Source organism: Bos indicus, chromosome 3 (assembly GCF_029378745.1).
Source record: "Bos indicus isolate NIAB-ARS_2022 breed Sahiwal x Tharparkar chromosome 3, NIAB-ARS_B.indTharparkar_mat_pri_1.0, whole genome shotgun sequence".
NCBI lineage: Eukaryota > Metazoa > Chordata > Mammalia > Artiodactyla > Bovidae > Bos > Bos indicus.
In genome coordinates, this window is record NC_091762.1 from 15,279,791 (window position 1) to 15,298,552 (window position 18,762).

General features: G+C 36.9%; 1 protein-coding gene across 9 annotated transcripts in view; it reads left to right on the forward strand.

Moving 5' to 3' along the window:
• ASH1L (ASH1 like histone lysine methyltransferase) overlaps nucleotides 1–18,762 on the forward strand; it is a 207,940-nt gene that overhangs the window by 15,118 nt on the left and 174,060 nt on the right. For 6 of the 9 annotated variants that reach the window (XM_070779558.1, XM_019953617.2, XM_070779564.1 and 3 more), the window contains one exon: nucleotides 16,039–16,559. In XM_070779558.1, coding sequence (XP_070635659.1) covers nucleotides 16,140–16,559 — 420 coding nt within the window. In that variant the 5' untranslated portion in view covers nucleotides 16,039–16,139. Of the gene's footprint in view, nucleotides 1–11; nucleotides 12,425–16,038; nucleotides 16,560–18,762 lie in introns of those variants that run through there. The other 3 variants (XM_070779554.1, XM_070779569.1, XM_070779579.1) reach the window with 3 other exon arrangements.

Here is an 18,762-nt window from a genome sequence, read left to right on the forward strand (position 1 = left end):
TATCTGTAGTAAATACAGTCAAACAGTTTTCCAAGTTTTATTGTATGACTTTATGACTTTCTCAGGCTCGACATCTTCCCCAGTTTTTAGTGTTGCCATTCTTTTTAATTTTAGCCATTTTGGTGGGTAATAGTATTTCATTGGTATTGATTTACATTTCACTGGTGAGGTTGAGCATCTTTTCATGTGTGTGTTGAGCATTTGGGCATCCTCTTGTGAAGTCCTGCTCTTAATATATATTCTGAATGCAATTCCTTTCTCAGATCTGTGCATTGCAAATATCATCCCATGTGTGGCTTCCGTTTTCACCCTCTTGGTGGTGTCTTTTGATGAACAAAAGTTCTTATTTCGTAAAGTCCAATTTGTTTTCTTTTTCTGATCTAGATTGAAGAAGCATATAGTTGCATGTAGAAGGAAAGGAGAATTACTTAATAGGCATAAAGTTTCAGTCAAGCAAGATGAATAAGCTCTAGAGATTTATTGTACTGATTGTACATATAGTCAACAATAATGTACACTTAAAAACTTGGTAGATCTCATAGTGTGTTCTTACTACAGTAAGACAAAAGATAAAAGAGGTTGTGTTCTAGGTGGTAGTCTTGCATGGAAACAAAAAGGAGAGGATTGTATTAAGAAAATAGCACCTCAGGAATTTCCCTAAAGGTCCACTGGTTAAGACTCTGTGCTTCCAATGCACGGGGTGCAGATTGAATCCCTGGTTGGGAACTAGGATCTTACATGCCTTGTGATGGAGCCAAAAAAGAAGATAGCTAGTCAGTATTAGGATAATAGAGTTAGAAAGTACATCCAAAAGCTGTTGGGTTAGATTTCTCGATTTTATGTATATATGAACAAGACTTGAGAGGTGTGTGCATGTGGCAGCGATGGTGGTGGCTTAGTCGCTAAGTTGTGTCCGACTCTTGGCAACCCTGTGGACTGTAGCCTGCCAGGCTTCCCTGTCCATGGGTTTTTCCAGGCAAGAATACTGTACGTATATGGAGCTATGTATATTTCAGTATATTTCAATTTTTTTAATACATTTTTGTTGGATTTGTGCTTAGTTATAAAACTAATAAACTCTGTAATAGGTCAAGGAAAAAATATTTATAAGTAATTTTTTTTCCTGTTTACTTCCAAATCTTTTCCCCTAAAGGTAACCAGTGCTATCAATTGGTGTATAATCATCCATTCATATTTATTTCTGTGTGCATACAAATATGTATGTTTTTTTCTACCCTTTACGAATATGAGATCATGCTTGCATTTTTACTTAAAAATAGCATATATGGCTGTATATTTGTGTATATGTGTATATATATATATTTAACTGTTTTTGTGTGTGGCACATCAAAGACTGCTATAATAGCCTTTCATTGGTGCTTTTGTTTTTCTATGATAGAAAATACTACTTTCCAAAGTGATGGTGGCCCGTAGTGTCCCTGTCCCACCTTGCCAATATTAGTTGATATCAGTCTTAAATTTCAGCCAAAGTAATGACTGAAAAATACCTTGCCTTAGTTGACATCTGCCTGACTACTAGGGAGGCAGGTCATCTTTTGATGTCAATTGTCTGTGTATATCTCCTGTATATCTTTTCTTTTGGTCTAGTTTGCAGAAGTAACTGTGTGTGTTAGAGATATTAATCCTTTTTCATATTTATTATATCTTCTCCCAATGTATTGTCTTTGATTTTATTTACATCTTATGTTACAGGTATATAATGCTTTTATATAATCAAATCTGTCTGTATTTTCCATTGTGGTTTCTAGTTTCCTGATTTGCTTTAAGGTTTCTCAACCATAGACTACAGAAATAGTCACAGATACTCTTCAAGTGCTTTTATTTTTATATATAGTTCTTAAGTATATGAGGAAATTATTCTTGAGTTTAAAGTGAGGAATGGATCTTTGTTTTCTCCAAATGGATAGCTAATTAAGTCCACATGCAGCAAACGTATGTCAAATAAATTAGCTTCTTGCCATATTGAAATGTTAACTCAGAAAGATTTTTTATAGGGACTTCTCTGGTGGTCCAGTGGCTAAGACTCCACACTCCCAATGCATGGGGCCCGGATTCCATCATTGGTCAAGGAATTAGATTGCACAGGTCACAACTAAACCTACATGCTGCAACAAAAGATTGAAGATCCTATGTGCTGCAACTAAGATCCAGTGCAACCAAAAAATAAATGTTCTATATGAGCCTATAAATATATTTTTTTAAGTTTTTACAGGATGGCCACTAGTGTATTCTATATTTATGCAAAGTAAGAAGGGAATCCCTTCCACAAGACCCTTTATTTTGATCTGCCAGAAAAATGTTAAATAACTTTATTGAGGTATAATTTATTGAGGTACTATATAATTCACTAATTTGAAACATACAATTCAGTGATTTAGTATATTCACATGGTTCTACACCCATCTCCACTATCTATTTAAGAACATTCATCTTGGTGCCCGCTAGCAGGCACTTTCCAGTGCAGGTATCCCCTTTTACCCCAGCCTTAATTACCAGGGCTGTCAGCCCGCTAATCTACTTTCTTTCTGTATGGATTTGCTGTTTTTGGACATTTCATACAAATGGAATGTTAGAGTGTTTTCTGTTGCTGGCTTCCTTCATTTAACATAGTGTTTTCAAAGTTCATCTATGTTATAGCAGGTATCAGTGCATCTGGCCTTCAATATCCTTGGGTTTCACATCCTCGCATTCAACTAACTGTGGATTGAAAATGGGCGGAAAAAATTCCAGAAAGTTCCAAAAAGCAGAATTTGAATTTTCTGCATGCACCTATTTATACGGCATTCACGATATACTGAACTGAACTGATGTAGCATTTACTTTGTGTAAGGAATGAGAAGCAATTTAGAGGTGATTTAAATGCATGTAGGTTATATGAAAATACTTTGCCATTTTATGTAAAGGGCATCAGTATGTTTGGGTTTGGTATCTGGGGGGGGTTTTGAAGCCAATCCCCTGCCTATACTGAGGATGACTGTATGCTGTTTTTTAGATGAATAACATTTCGTTGTATGGATAATGTTGCTGTGAATATGTACAAGTTTTTGTGTAGATAAATATTTTCATTTCTCTTAGGTATACACACACACATACATACATATACGCATACACCTAAGAGTGAAATTGCAAGGTTATGTGGTAACTCTGTTTAGCCTTTTGAGTAACTGCCAGACTGTTTTCCAAAGCAACTGCACCATTTTACATTCCGACTCCAATTTTTCCACAGAAAAGTTTTATGAAAAACAAATGTAAGATATTTACAAAGTAAATGGTGCCCTCTTGGAATTGACTCTTGTTTAGTGTATAACCAAGTAGATTGACCCTGAATTGACAGCCTTTAATCCTGGTCAAAGTGTAATAATTCGTTAATGAGCAAATCTTTCTGATGTTAACTTGTACTTTCCTCCTGTTGCCATTCTAGAATTCCCTAGGGATAGAGATCACTGTCCCTGCACATTCCTTGCAATCATGGACCCATCCCTCCTTTCTCAAAAACAGAATAGAAGTTATATATATTTGATCTTTGTTAACTTTATTAGGAAGAACTAAAGTAAGCTTTGATTAGATTATCTTCCTGACAGACAGTTGATGAGTATAATTTTTTCCTCAGGATTAGCTTTGGGAATTCTTTCTGTGTGTATTTTACTTTTGTGGCTTACTAATTACAATTTATGTCTGCTATTTCACTTTCCTGTTCTAAGTTTCTGCAATAATTTGTTGGTATAATATAGTATTTCTTTGGTCATGAGAGACATTCTTTCCTCCCTGTTTAATGTTTCTGAAATTAGGAAATAACACAGCTGATAATTACATTTAATGTGGTAGTAGTTTATAAAAAATTTTCCCCTGGAAATGTGGTCATTGATTCGTGAAACCTCTTAGAATCAGTAGCATCTTGGAATTTAAGAAATATGTACAGTATATAAATATAAAAATAGCTAGATTTATTGCTGATTAGTACGGTGTTAGGAATTGTTGGTGATTCTCCCTATCTTTTAAATGAAGGGTTGTTCTGTAGTTGAGTAAAAAAGCTTAATTTGTCCAGGTTTGTAGTTTATGTTGTGTAAATCATTTAGGAACACAGTTCAAATTTTGTTGGTATCTTCATGATATTTTAGCTCTTTGTGATTTCAGTGACTTACGTAACGTTTGTGATTCAGTGGTTTAATGTAAAATATCTTAAACCAATTAGGACACTGCTTATGCTTTTACTGGTAGTACACATAGTGCTTAATTTTAGTTGTTAAAACAATGTGAGAAGATTGAATAGTGTCTAAAGACAATTAAAATACCAGTTCTTTAGTATTTTGATTTTCATTTTATCTATTCTCTGTATACATGATTAAAATATAGTAATACGCACGTTTGCTTATTCAGTCACTAGGTATTTATTGAACGTCTCTTATGGTCCAGGCACTTTACTAAGGATAAAGCAGTAATAAGGCAGACAGGATTGTTGTTATTATGAAGCAACTGGTCTCATGTAGAATATGGATATTTAGCATGTAGCTTACTAGTATAAGTTGCCTCAGGACTTACAGTATGCTATCAGTTCAGTTCAGTCGCTCAGTCGTGTCCGACTCTTTGCGACCCCATGAACCGCAGCACGCCAGGCCTCCTGGAGTTCACTCAGACTCACGTCCATTGAGTCAGTGATACCATCCAGCCATCTCATCCTCTGTCGTCCCCTTCTCCTCCTGCCCCCAATCCCTCCCAGCATCAGTCTTTTCCAGTGAGTCAGCTCTTCGCATGAGGTGGCCAGAATACTGGAGTTCCAGCTTCAGCGTCATTCCTTCCAAAGAACACCCAGGGCTGATCTCCTTTAGAATGGACTGGTTGGATCTCCTTGCAGTCCAAGGGACTCTCAAGAGTCTTCTCCAACACCACAGTTCAAAAGCATCAATTCTTCGGCGCTCAGCTTTCTTCACAGTCCAACTCTCACATCCATACATGACCACTGGAAAAACCATAGCCTTGATTAGATGGACCTTTGTTGGCAAAGTAATGTCTCTGCTTTTGAATATGCTATCTAGGTTAGTCATAACTTTCCTTCCAAGGAGTAAGCGTCTTTTAATTTCATGGCTGCAATCACCGTCTGCAGTGATTTTGGAGCCCCAAAAAATAAAGTCTGACACTGTTTCCACTGTTTCCCCATCTATTTGCCATGAAGCGATGGGACCAGATGCCATGATCTTCGTTTTCTGAATGTTGAGCTTTAAGCCGACTTTTTCACTCTCCACTTTCACTTTCATCAAGAGGCTTTTTAGTTCCTTTTCACTTCCTGCCCTAAGGGTGGTGTTATCTGCATATCTGAGGTTATTGGTATTACTCCGGGCAATCTTGATTCCAGCTTGTGCTTCTTCCAGCCTAGCGTTTCTCTTGAGGTACTCTGCATATAAGTTAAATAAGCAGGGTGACAATATACAGCCTTGACGTACTCCTTTTCCTATTTGGAACCAGTCTGTTGTTCCATGTCCAGTTCTAACTGTTGCTTCCTGACCTGCATACAGGTTTCTCAAGAGGCAGGTCAGGTGGTCTGGTATTCCCGTCTCTTTCAGAACTTCCCACAGTTTATTGTGATCCACACAGTCCAAGGCTTTGGCATAGTCAATAAAGCAGAAATAGATGTTTTTCTGGAACTCTCTTGCTTTTTCCATGATCCAGCGGATGTTGGCAAGTTGATCTCTGGTTCCTCTGCCTTTTCTAAAACCACCTTGAACATCAGGAAGTTCATGGTTCACATATTGCTGAAGCCTGGCTTGGAGAATTTTGAGCATTACTTTACTAGCATGTGAGATGAGTGCAATTGTGCGGTAGTTTGAGCCTTCTTTGGCATTGCCTTTCTTTGGGATTGGAATGAAAACTGACCTTTTCCAGTCCTGTGGTCACTGCTGAGTTTTCCAAATTTGCTGGCATATTGAGTGCAGCACTTTCACAACATCATCACAGTACGCTATATGAACCTCTAAAAAGGAGATCTCCCCTGGTCTAGGGGGTTAGGAAGCGTCTGCCTGATGAACTGACCTTTAAGCTGAGATGGAAAGGATGAGTGGTAGTCGACTTAGAAGGGAATAGAAAAGAGTTCTAGGCAGAGAGAACTATGTGTCCTTCTGGAGGGAGGATGACGGAGACATTTGGGAAACTGAAAAGTTCTTAGAACGCTTAGAACTGTTTCTGTGTTATACATATATTCCTGCTTTTGAGGGGTTTTATTTGCTCCTGCTCTGCTCACAGAAGAATGAGAAATGATGTGGCTAGAGTTAGGTAGAGGAAGATAATATTAACAAAAAAGTAAACACTGTGTGTGTGTGTGTGTGAAGTACTTTTGTAAGTACTTCTTATGGACTAGTTCATTGAACCCCGAAACTGTTTTCACAGATGAGACAACAAGGCATGGAGTGCCTTGCCCAAAATTAATCTACCAGAACCTGGAATCTGAGCCTGTGCATTCTGGATCCAGTTTGTGTCCTGAAATACTGTACCATACTGAAAATCTAAATTATGTTTAGGATTAGGGACTTTTATATCCAAAGGTCAACATAAAAACTTCAAAGATTTTAAGCTGAGAAATGACATAATTAGGTTATTTTTAGAAATCATCTTTCTGACTGTATCTTGGGAAAAAGACTGATGGAGAGCAAGATGAATATACAAAGAAATTAGAAAGCCAATATTATATTTGGGGTCAGAATTAATTTTTTTGGACAAGTCAGTGGCAGTGGAATTAGAAGTATATGTAATCAAAAATTATTTATGTGGTTTTCACAAGTTTTAGTTGTTAGGTTGAGGAGTCAAGGATGATCTCCACATTTCTGGTGGTACTGTGATTATTTAGCTAACATGATATATTCTAAGAAATATTACAGTCATCTATAAGAATTTTAAAGAGCATGAAACCCAAGACAAATTAAATGCATAATGAACTATAAATTTGTAAAAGCCTCATATAGTTAATTTATATCTGGTTTTGAATGTTGAAATATAAAGTAATGATTACAATCTCTTAACTGTGTTTAGTAAAGACCACAGAGGAACATGAAAATATTATAGATGAGTCAAGCAAGATTTTACTTATTTTAAGCTAAAAATCTGCAAACACTGTTTAGTATGTAGTGTGGTGATTATAAATGTGTACATATCTAAAAAGGGAAAAAATATTGTTTTTACGTATTAAGAAAAGTTAATAAGATAAATTACTTTTCTTACCAAGTTAAAACAAAAACTTATAAAATGCCTTTTACTTTATATTCATATATTATCATAGCAGCTTCCCTGATGGCTCACTTCGTAAAGAGTCTGCTTGTAATACAGGAGACTGAGGTTCGATCCCTGGGTCAGGAAGATCCCATGGAGAAGGAAATGGCAGTCCACTCCAGTATTCTTGCCTGGGAAATCCCATGGACAGAGGAGCCTGGCAGACTACAGTCCAAAGGGTCATAAGAGTTGGACATGACTTAGTGACTAAACCACTACCACTGTATATATCATGTACATATATTTTTATCTCTCTGCTTGATCTTTCTGTGTAAATGTTTCACAGGCATCTAAGATTTAAGACATTTATTACTGAACTCTTGATCTCACGTTTCTCATCCTGGCAAACAGTTTATCGAATGTTAGCCCCATGAGGGCAGGATTTTTGTGGGTTTTTTGCAATGCTATACAAGTTTTTGTTACATAATGATCACTTAGTAAATATTTGTTGAAGGAGTGTCTAAATGGTCTACCACTGTAGAATTCTCTAGTTGCTCAAGTCTTCATATTTTCTTTCCCTCTTCTCTTCCTCCTTATTGACAAATCATATCAGTTATACCTCTAAAATATCTCTTAATTCATCAATTTTTAAAAAATTTCCAGTGCTACTGCCTTAATATGTCAATTTTATGATTGTTATTTCATAATCAACTCTTGCTATCTTTCTGATTATTCTTCCATAGCAACCAGAGGCGTTTTCTTAAAATGTAGATTGTATCTTGTTACTCCCTACTCAGAGCCTTTCTTTGCATTCCATATCTTTCACGCAGACTAAAAAGGCCTTCTCCAAGCTATTTTTACTTATCTTTGCATTTTCCTTTTGTACCGTTCTCCCTTTGGTTTACCTTTACAATATCAGGGAGTTTTTACACACACCATTCCCCTATTTTGGATTATTTTCACCTCCATATTTTGCCTGGCTAATCCCTGCTCATACTGGGTCTCAGCTTATAGTTACATGTTTTTCTAAGATGTATTTCCCATCCTTCCAAGTTTCCTTGATACTACTTCAAATAGTAGTACCTTCACGTTTATTAGAAGTTAAATACATTTATATGATTAGTCATTCATCGGTCTTCACCTCTAAAATTTAAGGTTCATGACACCAAGGACCACATTTGTATTACTTATGACTATCTACTGTAGATGTCACAATTCTCAAAACATGCTTAGAGACTCTGAAAATATTTATTGAATGGATGAAGAATTTATTGAAATTAAGAATGATGAATCCATAAAGGAAATGATATAATGGTTAGAGAGGTAGTTGGAGAGCCAGTAGAACATGTGATCGTAACAGCCAGGTGAGAGTTTCAAATAGCAAATGTAGCAGAGAGGAGTGATGAGATCAGGACTAAACATGATCTTTGAAGAAGGAAATGGCAGCCCACTCCAGTATTTCCTGCCTGGAGAATTCTGTGGACAGAGGAGCCTGATGGGCTGCAGTCCATGCGGTCGCCAAGAGTCGGACACAACTAAGTGACTTAACAGTAAACATGATCTTTGGGAGGCAGTGTAACATAGTGTTTAAGATGAGCCAGACAGACCTAGACTCTACCTTTTAATCGCTATTAACAAAGAGTTGGATACAACTGAAGTGACTTAGCACGCAAACAGGCACGCCTGTTTTTTCATCTCTAGAAAGAGGGTTGATTGTGATGCTTAAATGAAATAATCTATATAAAACTTTTAACATAGCGCTTTGCACATATTAAGAGCTTGGTGAAATTTAGGTATTTTTATTAATTTTAAATTACTAATGCTAAGCCCACTGTAAGGACTCAATATTTGTAGTACTTAGAAAATATATATAGCTGACCCTTGAACAAAATGGGGATTAGGGGCCTGCCCCTCCAGGTGGTCAGAAATCCACGTAGTCGGTTCCTTGTATATGCAGTTCCTCCACATGTGTGGATTCAGCCAACTGTGAGTCACATAGCACTGTAGTATATACTACTGAAAAAAATCTTTAAGTAGACCTGTGCAGTTCAAACTCTTGTTCAAGGGTCACCTGTAATTAATAATTTTCTAAAAACTTTGTTCACAGATAAAATGATCTAGGAAAAGGGACTTCGTGCATATATTTAATGTTGTTTCCTCTAGAATTTGGGCTAGACGTTTTTGGATTGTTTCAGTGGTGTGAAAATATAAACCCCAACGTTGCACATTAGCTGAATGTTGAATTTGCCTCTCTGAGCATGAATGAAGACATTCTAGGATTCTTAGTTCTGTGTTTCTCCTTGAAACTGTGTTTTAAATGGAATATATTATAGTAAGAACCAAAATAAATTGTGTAACAATATGGAATCCTTGCCCTGAGATGGAAAACCTAGGTTGTATAGATACATCTTTCCAAAAGCTGAAAGAATATCATTCACAAAGAACAGTGCTTTAAAAGTTCAAAAACAACATTTTGGCAGCTGTTGTAGGGACTGCTTTTCAAGCAGTTTACGTTTAGCAGATAAAAAGCATTCTTTGTTGTGAAGTATTTTCAGAACTTGGATTTGTTTTTACTAGACACACAAATTTGGTATGTGGAGTTTGCCAGTCATGATTTTCCAGTCTTCCTAAATGGATTCACAAAATATGCCCTTAGGATTTTCTTTTTTCCTCCTTGATGAAGTTAAGGAAACATAATATTTCTCTTTTCTTACATATATTTCTAGGGTAGTGGTCAATATTTTCAAATTAAATTTCTTTTCCATTTATTGATGTTCTGTTAATAATTTGTGTCACTTGGTTTCAGTTTTTTTCCATTTTTAAAATGAAGAGAGTCATGTTCTCCAAACTCTTCTCTGGAATGTTTTGGAAATAAGTGCTGGTAAAAAAATGCTTTGAGCTTTTTGGAAGAAATACAGAAATTCTACTTTATATTTGTAAATGTACATTAAAACTTCTGGTATTCTTTCATTATGAAAATTAAAAAATGTTGATAAATTTTAAAATGTGTATACTTTTGAGTAGTGAGTATAAAAGCAGTTGTTTTTGAGTAACTTATTATTTGTTTTTATTCCTAAAAGAATTTCTTTTTATAACTAATCAGTAAGATATTTGGCAGACCCATCAGTTCACCATTAGTAACACAAAACCCTGGATTGGCATTAGAATTTAAGAAACAAGAAAGAAAGAGGAGGGAAAAGAATAGAAAAGGAACAAGTTGAAGCCAATAAGATGTAACCCACATAAGGCATGGAATGAATTGAAATATTTGTTGAACACTACCTATGTGCCAGGTACTGTTGTTGATGCTGGAATACTCCATTGAACTAAACTGACAAAAATCCATTTCCATGTGGACTTCACATTCCAATGGAAGGGTATAGGCAATAAATAAATACATTGTACACCAGATGGTGAGAAAAGCGCAGGAGAAATAAAACAGGATAGAGTGTGAGAGGATGTGGGCTGGGTGTTTTCTGTTTTATAGGCAAAGACATAATAGAAGTGACAGTGCAGATCATGCAGTGATCTGGGGAAGGGTGTTCTTGTCGGGTAGAATAAGTGCAAAGACCTGAGGTAGAAGTATTTCATGTTTGAAAAACAGAAGAATACTTGTGTCCCCACCTCCTTGGAATTAAGCAGGAAAACTGGTAGGAGAAGAGGGAGTAGAGGAGATTGTAGGGCATTTAGACCATTGTGAGAACTTGAGTGATATGGGAAGTCATTGAAAGGATTTTTGAGTGGAGGAGTTACGTAATATGATACAGCCTTTAAAGGGATTACCATGCTGTTGAAAAGGCTCTATAGAGATACAAAAGCTGAAGCAAGGAGTCAGTTAGGATGTTTTTAAATAATTCAGGTCAGATATTATCAGTTGGATTTGATAACGTAGCTGTCGAATTAGTGAGAAATAGGTTCTGCATACATTGTGAAGGTGGTGGTGGTGGTGGTTTAGTCACTAAGTTGTGTCCGACTCTTGCAACCCCATGGACTGTAGCCTGCCAGGCTCCTCTGAACATGGGGATTCTCCAGGCAAGAATACTGAAGTGTGTTGCCATTTCCTTCTCCAGGGATTTTGAAGGTAAAGTAGGCTTTTCTGACCAAGTGGACATATGGGATATTTAAAAAAGGAAGGAATCAAAGATGATTAAAATTTTTTGGTCTTAATATTTCTGGTTGGAGTTGCATTTATTGAGATGAGTAAGCCTGTGGGAAGAACAGATTTGAGGGGCTCAGAAAAGGCAAATTGACTTTGGACATGTTAAGCTTGAAGTGCCTAATTATTAATTATATAGTCAGTGTGTGAAGTAGCATTTAGATAATATGCATGTAGAGTTCCAGGAGGAGTCTCAGCTGGTCTCTATCTGGAGATAGAAATTTTTGAATCATCCATGTTAGATGGAATTTAAATTCAAAAGACTGGGTTTCCCTGGTGCCTCAATGATAAAGAATCCCTCTACAACACAGGAGACGCAGATTCAGTCCCTGAGTCAGGAAGATCCCTTGGAGAAGGAAATGGTAACCCACTCCAGTATTGTTGCCTGGAGAATTCCATGGACAGAGGAGCCTGGCGGGTTACAGGCCATCAGTTGGCAAGAGTTGGGCAAGACTTAACTGACTAAAACACCACCACCAAATTCAGTAGACTGAATCTGGTGATTTAGGAAGTGAATGTAAATAGAAAAGGAAAAGGCATACCCTGGGGCACTCCAGTGTTTAGAGTTGAGTGAAAAAAGGAAGAACTGGCAACAAAGACTCCTTAATCACACACTTTAATAATTCTGCATTAAAGTATATGCCTGTTCACAGAAATTGTGGTAATTAAGACCAAAATGGATTCAGATCAGATCAGATAAGATTTTGTCATTTAGAATATTATGAAAAAACTTTTAATTTTTTCACAGTTTTGAATTTCAGGATGTGAACACATCATTAACACAGATATTAAGAGGAGGTGGCAAGAATACACAGTACAAAAAAGATCTTCATGACCCAGATAATCACGATGGTGCGATCACTCATCTAGAGCCAGACATCCTGGAATGTGAAGTCAAGTGGGCCTTAGAAAGCATCACTACGAGCAAAGCTAGTGGAGGTGATGGAATTCCAGTTGAGCTATTTTAAATCCTAAAAGATGATGCTGTGAAAGGCTGCTGTCAATATGCCAGCAAATTTGGAAAACTCAGCAGTGGGCACAGGACTGGAAAAGGTCAGTTTTCATTCCAATCCCAAAGAAAGGCAATGCCAAAGAATGCTCAAACTACCGCACAATTGCACTCATCTCACACACTAGTAAAGTAATGCTCAATATTCTCCAAGCCAGGCGTCAACAGTATGTGAACCATGAACTTCCAGATGTTCAAGCTGGTTTTAGAAAAGGCAGAGGAGCCAGAGATCAAATTTCCAACATCCACTGGATCATGGAAAAAGCAAGAGAGTTCCAGAAAAACATCTATTTCTGCTTTATTGACTATGCCAAAGCCTTTGACTGTGTGGATCACAATAAACTGTGGAAAATTCTGAAAGAGATGGAAATGCCAGACCACTTGACCTGCCTCTTTAGAAACCTATATGCAGGTCAGGAAGCAACAGTTAGAACTGGACATGGAACAGCAGACTGGTTCCAAATAGGAAAAGGAGTACGTCAAGGCTGTATATTGTCACCCAACTTATTTAACTTATATGCAGAGTACATCATGAGAAACCCTGGGCTAGATGAAGCACAAGCTGGAATCAGATTGCTGGGAGGAATGTCAATAACCTCAGATATGCAGATGACACCACCCTTATGGCAGAAAGTGAAGAAGAACTAAAGAGCCCGTTAATGAAAGTGAAAGAGGAGAGTAAAAAGTTGGCTTAAAGCTCAACATTCAGAAAACTAAGATCATTTGGGCTCCAAAAATCACTGCAGATGGGTACTGCAGCCATGAAATTAAAAGACGCTTACTCCTTGGAAGGAAAGTTATGACCAGTCTAGACAGCATATTAAAAAGCAGAGACATTACTTTGCCAACAAAGGTTCGTCTAGTCAAGGCTATGGTTTTTCCAGTGGTCATGTATGGATGTGAGAGTTAGACTGTGAAGAAGGCTGAGTGCCGAAGAATTGATGCTTTTGAACTGCGGTGTTGGAGAAGACTCTTGAGAGTCCCTTGGACTGCAAGGAGATCCAACCAGTCCATTCTAAAGGAGATCAGTCTTGAGTGTTCATTGGAAGGAATGATGCTGAAGCTGAAACTCCAATACTTTGGCCACCTGATGCAAAGAGTCGACTCTTTTGAAAAGACCCTGGTGCTGGGAAAGATTGAAGACAGGAGGAGAAGGGGACAACAGAGGATGAGATGCTTGGATGGTATCACCAACTCGATGGAGATGAGTTTGAGTAGACTTCGGGTATTGGAGATGGACAGGGAGGCCTAACGTGCTGTGGTCCATGGGGTCGCAAAGAGTCGGACATGACTGAGCAACTGAACTGAGCACATCATGGAATAAATAGAAAGCACATGACACTGAAGAGAAATGAACACAATTTTTTAGGGACAGTAAAAAAAACAAAAAGCAGAATTGACTAAATCATAGAGGGTGTGTTTTAGGAAGTAGGGATAGACAAGTCTGAATAGTTAGAGCCAGATTATGAAGAGCCTTATGCCATTGTGAAGTGTTAATATATGAAATGGTAGACAGCAAGAATTGTCATATGTAAATGACTTGAAAATTACTCTTTGAGCTGTTTGTGTGAATGAATAGAATAGGAACACACTTCAGTCAGTTGCCAGTATTTGTTGAGTAACTACTTAAAATGCTCCTAGTACTACTAGTAAAATTGCTGGCACCTTCTGTTGAGCCTTGCTATGATAGGCCAGTCATTGGGCTATGCATTTTGTTTACAGTTCTTGTATGGGTTTTAAAAGTTATATCACATGATATTTGCTTTGAAAGCCCTACATTCTCATTGGAAAGAAAAGTCTTAAGGCATATAGTTTAAACTATAAAATATTCTACTTCATGTGCTAAATCGCTTCAGTCGTGTCCAACTCTTTGCAACCCTATGGACTGTAGCCCGCCAGGCCCCTCTGTTGATGGGATTTTCCAGGCAAGAATACTGGAATGGGTTGCCATGCCCTCCTCCTGGGGATCTTCCGAACCCTGGGATCTAGCCTGGGTCTCTTATGTTTCCTGCATTGGCAGGCAGGTTCTTTACCACTAGTGCCACTTAGAGAGCCCGTTCTACTTCATAAATGGAACTTTCTAAGGGATGTGAAGTGAAAGTCACTCACTCATGTCTGACTCTTTGTGACCCCATAGACTGTAGCCTGCTAGGCTCCTCTGTCCATGGATAGAACACTGGAGTGGGTAGCCGTTCTCTTCTCCAGGGGTTCTTCCCACCCCAGGGATCAAACCCAGGCCTCCCTCATTGCAGGTTCATTTTTTACCATCTGAGCCACCAGGGAAGCCCCTTCTAAGGGATAGGATGTTCTTTTTTTCCCCAGATGCAAGTCTTGGATCATATATTCAGATACATGTTTGAAAGAAAAACTAGTTTGTCCTCAAGAATAGTGAATTACTTTGGTTTTATATTCAGTAGTCATTAGATAGTATAGTAATATAGTTTCTTGAGAATCTTTTTTTAATGAAAAGGGTTTGCCTTGTGTAGATTATTCAGATTCTCTGGTAAGGTGTACCAACTACTGTAAAACAATAAATCTGTATTCTGGGTTTTTTGTTTTTTGTGTTTTTGCATTCTGATTTTAAAATATTTTATGGATTTGGGAGATTGAATTGTGACACCTGACTGTTTGCTATTGGGAAAACTTTTGAAAATATACTTCTGGTGTTTAGAATTTTTTTTTAATTTATTTATTTTAATTGGAGGCTAATTACTTTACAATATTGTGTTGGTTTTGCCATACATCAACGTGCATCCACCACGGTTGTACACATGTTCCCAATCCTGAACCCCCTCTCCCACGTCCCTCCCCATACCATCCCTCTGGGTCATCCCAGTGCACCAGCCCCAAGCATCCTGTATCCTGCATCAAACCTGGACTGGTGATTCGTTTCTTATATGATATTATACATGTTTCAATGCCATTCTCCCAAATCATCCCACCCTCTTATAGCAATTGTTCTGAATAATTTATATAGTTACTTAATGTTTGTCTTTCTCACTATATATAATGATTATAAATTTAGGAACTGGATTTGTTTTGTTCAATACTGTGATTTCCAGGGTGTTGCCCAGTGCCTGGAACATGATGGATGTTTAGAAATATTTTTTAAGGAATGAATTCATGAGTATATGGATTCAGAGTTGAATCGTAAACCAGCATTAGAGATAATTCCAGCCCAAGAGTCTTAACCTGGAAAACCTACCACCTCTTAATAAATAAGATTGGAGTGCTGAAACTAGCCCAAAATATGATTCTTTACCTTGAATGAAATTGATTTTCTTTAAGTAAAATGTGAGAAATATATTCCTTTGAAACTGAGGAATGTTGAAATATATATTATTTTTATCTTAGACTGTGTTTGCTTGACTATCAGTTGCAGAAGCTTGTTGGTTGGATTTTAACAGTGGTTCTTAAACATTGATTTGCACTATACCATTGCAGCTTGTTTATAATATCTGGAGAATAATAGACATATTCTGAAATACAAATTTATTTGTAACTAAGGGAATTTAACCATTTTGAACTGCATTTTGATCCATTTTAACTGTGATTTTGGGTTCTTCCTGACGTTCTTATCTCCTCTCTATACCCATTTCTTGTGTTAATCAATAATTGCCTCTGTTCTGATAAATTTTTGTTATGGTCTATCCTGCAGAGAAAGAGATGCTGGTTGCAAGTTTTGGAGAACCCTGTTTTTTATGGAACTCAATTCTATAAAATTTTCAAAAGATTCCTTGGCAATAACATACACTTGTGATGGACCCTAGAAATACTGCTATGTTAGGATTGGGTTCTGATTCCGAAGGATTTTCAAGAAAGAGTCCCTCTGCCATCAATACGGGCACACTGGTCAGCAAGAGAGAAGTAGAGCTAGAGAACAACACAAAGGAAGAAGAAGACCTTCGCAAGTGGAATCGGGAAAGAAACACTGAAGCAGGGAAAGATAATGGTTTGACTGATGCACAGCAACAGTTTTCAGTGAAAGAAACAAACTTTACAGAAGGAAATTTAAAATTGAAAATTGGCCTTCAGGCTAAGAGAACTAAAAAACCTCCAAAGAACTTGGAGAACTATGTATGTCGACCTGCCATAAAGACAACTATCAAGCACCCAAGGAAAGCACTTAAAAGTGGGAAGATGACAGATGAAAAGAATGAACACTGCCCTTCAAGACGGGTAAGTAGAAGTCCTGACAATACATGATCATTAACACTATTTGGACTAATACTCATTTTTATCAAACCTATGTACGTATTTCAGGAATTTTTATTTTAATCTTTATGTTATTTCTAAATAGTCTATTTTGGGAGCCTCAAACAGATTTTGAGGCTTGTAAGAGAAGCGGGTGGTAGTATAACTATGCATGTATTTGAATTTGTAAAATTATGGCAAATATTTTAAGTGGGGTGTATCCAGATTGCTGTTCCTACATGGCCAAGTGGAAGGAATATTGAATTTTTAGTTAGAAAACCTAGAGTTGAATCTTGCCCTCATACTTACTAACAATATGATGATAGACAAATTGTTAATAACAGAGAAGAAACTGACACTCATAGATGTTAAATGATTATACCACCTACCTTTCAGGATGGTTCTATTCTTGCTGACCTCAAGAATTTTCTAAAGATGAATTAAAAAAGTTTTTTATCTGGACCTTTTTATTTGAAACAATGTTAGAGCTTGTTTTGCACAGCTGATTTTTAAAGGGCTTCAAGATGAGTGTCTTTAGTAATCTTTCTATAGTATTTTTTAAAATAGTGCTAATAATAGGTTTTGTAGTAAAAAGATTGCACCCACAATATGTACTTATTTTTAATGTTTAAGTAGTTCATATCCTACTTATATTGTTTGTAGCAGAATATAGTTTTTGGTTCCTGAGGAAAGCTATCTGTATACTCACAAAATTGTGGTAATGAGTAGGTGCTTATTCTTCCAACAGTTACTTTAACATAGAATGTTGACTATGTTACTACCTCTAAATTAGTTCTTCATAAATAATGGGAAGAGCTTGAATTATAGAGTCAGAAGCTAATTCAAGTCCTGGCTTAATAACTGCACACAGGTTATTTGGTTTATCTTACTGAGCTGTGTTTTTCTCATTTATAACATGGAACTGTTTATGCCTATATTAAATGGATAGGCATTGGAAACAACCCAAGTGCCCATCAACAAACAGTTGGCTTAAGAAGATGTGGTGTGTGTATATGTGCATATATGTATATTTATGGAATATTAGCCATAAAAGAATGAAATATTGCCATTTGCAGCAACATGGATAGACCTAGAGAATATTATAGTTAGTAAAGTAAGTCAGAGAAAGACAAATATTATAGGATATTACTTACATGTGGAATCTAAAAATAATATAAATGAATCTTTATAGAAAACAGAAACAGACTTACAGACAGAAAACAAATTTATGGTTATCAAAGGGGAGAAAGGGATGGAAAGACAAATTAGTATAATCAACAATTGTACATGAAGTAGATATGCAGTGTGGATTTACTGTATAGAGCAGGAAATTATGTTCAGTATGTTATGATAACCTATAATGGAATATAATCTGAAAAAAATGCTGAATCCCTTTGCTGTACACCTCAAATGAACACAATATTGTAAGTCAGCTTTACTTCAATTTTAAAAAATAATTAAATTTGTGTATAGTATTTAGTATGAGATAAATTCTTGTAAGTGTTCTATTCTCCCTTTTTACAGCCTAAGATATGGATTTATAACCTGGGATCTCTAGAAAGGTTTGGTTTCTTATGATTGCTCTCGGACTATGATAATCTGTGAAGAATTTTGTGTTCATTTTGATGCATTTTTACATAGCTCTTAGCAGCTTTACTAAGGGTTTCATCACTCCAAAAAGACTGAGCATCAGTGGCTCAGGAGAGAAAGCTAGACTGTTAAAAGGCATGTTGGTGTCTGAGAAAGCTTGTGGATCAGAAGTGGGGGGAGAGGGAGTTGTTTTATGTATTTTAAAGCAAGGCTTTACCAAAACAACCAAACCATTTCCCCCCGGATTCTTCAAAAATAGTTGGGTTTTTGTTAGTGGTGATTTTAAAGCAAGATTAGGCCTTAGATTTCTAGTAAAAACATAGAAACATAGATCATATATTTTATTTCTTAATAGAAGTTTTCTTTTGGCAGTGTTCAGAGGGCAAAAATAATTGCCCTGTGAAAAAATATTTTGCTAGAATGATTGCTGTTTATGTAAAAAAAATTTTTTTTTTTGGCTGTGCTGGCTTTTCATTGCTGCGCACGGGCTTCTCATTGTGGTGGCTTCTCGTGTTGCAGAGCTAGGGCTCTAGGGCGCATGGGCTTCAACAGTTGTGGCACCTAGGCCCAGCAGTTACGGCTCCTGGGCTTCTAGAGC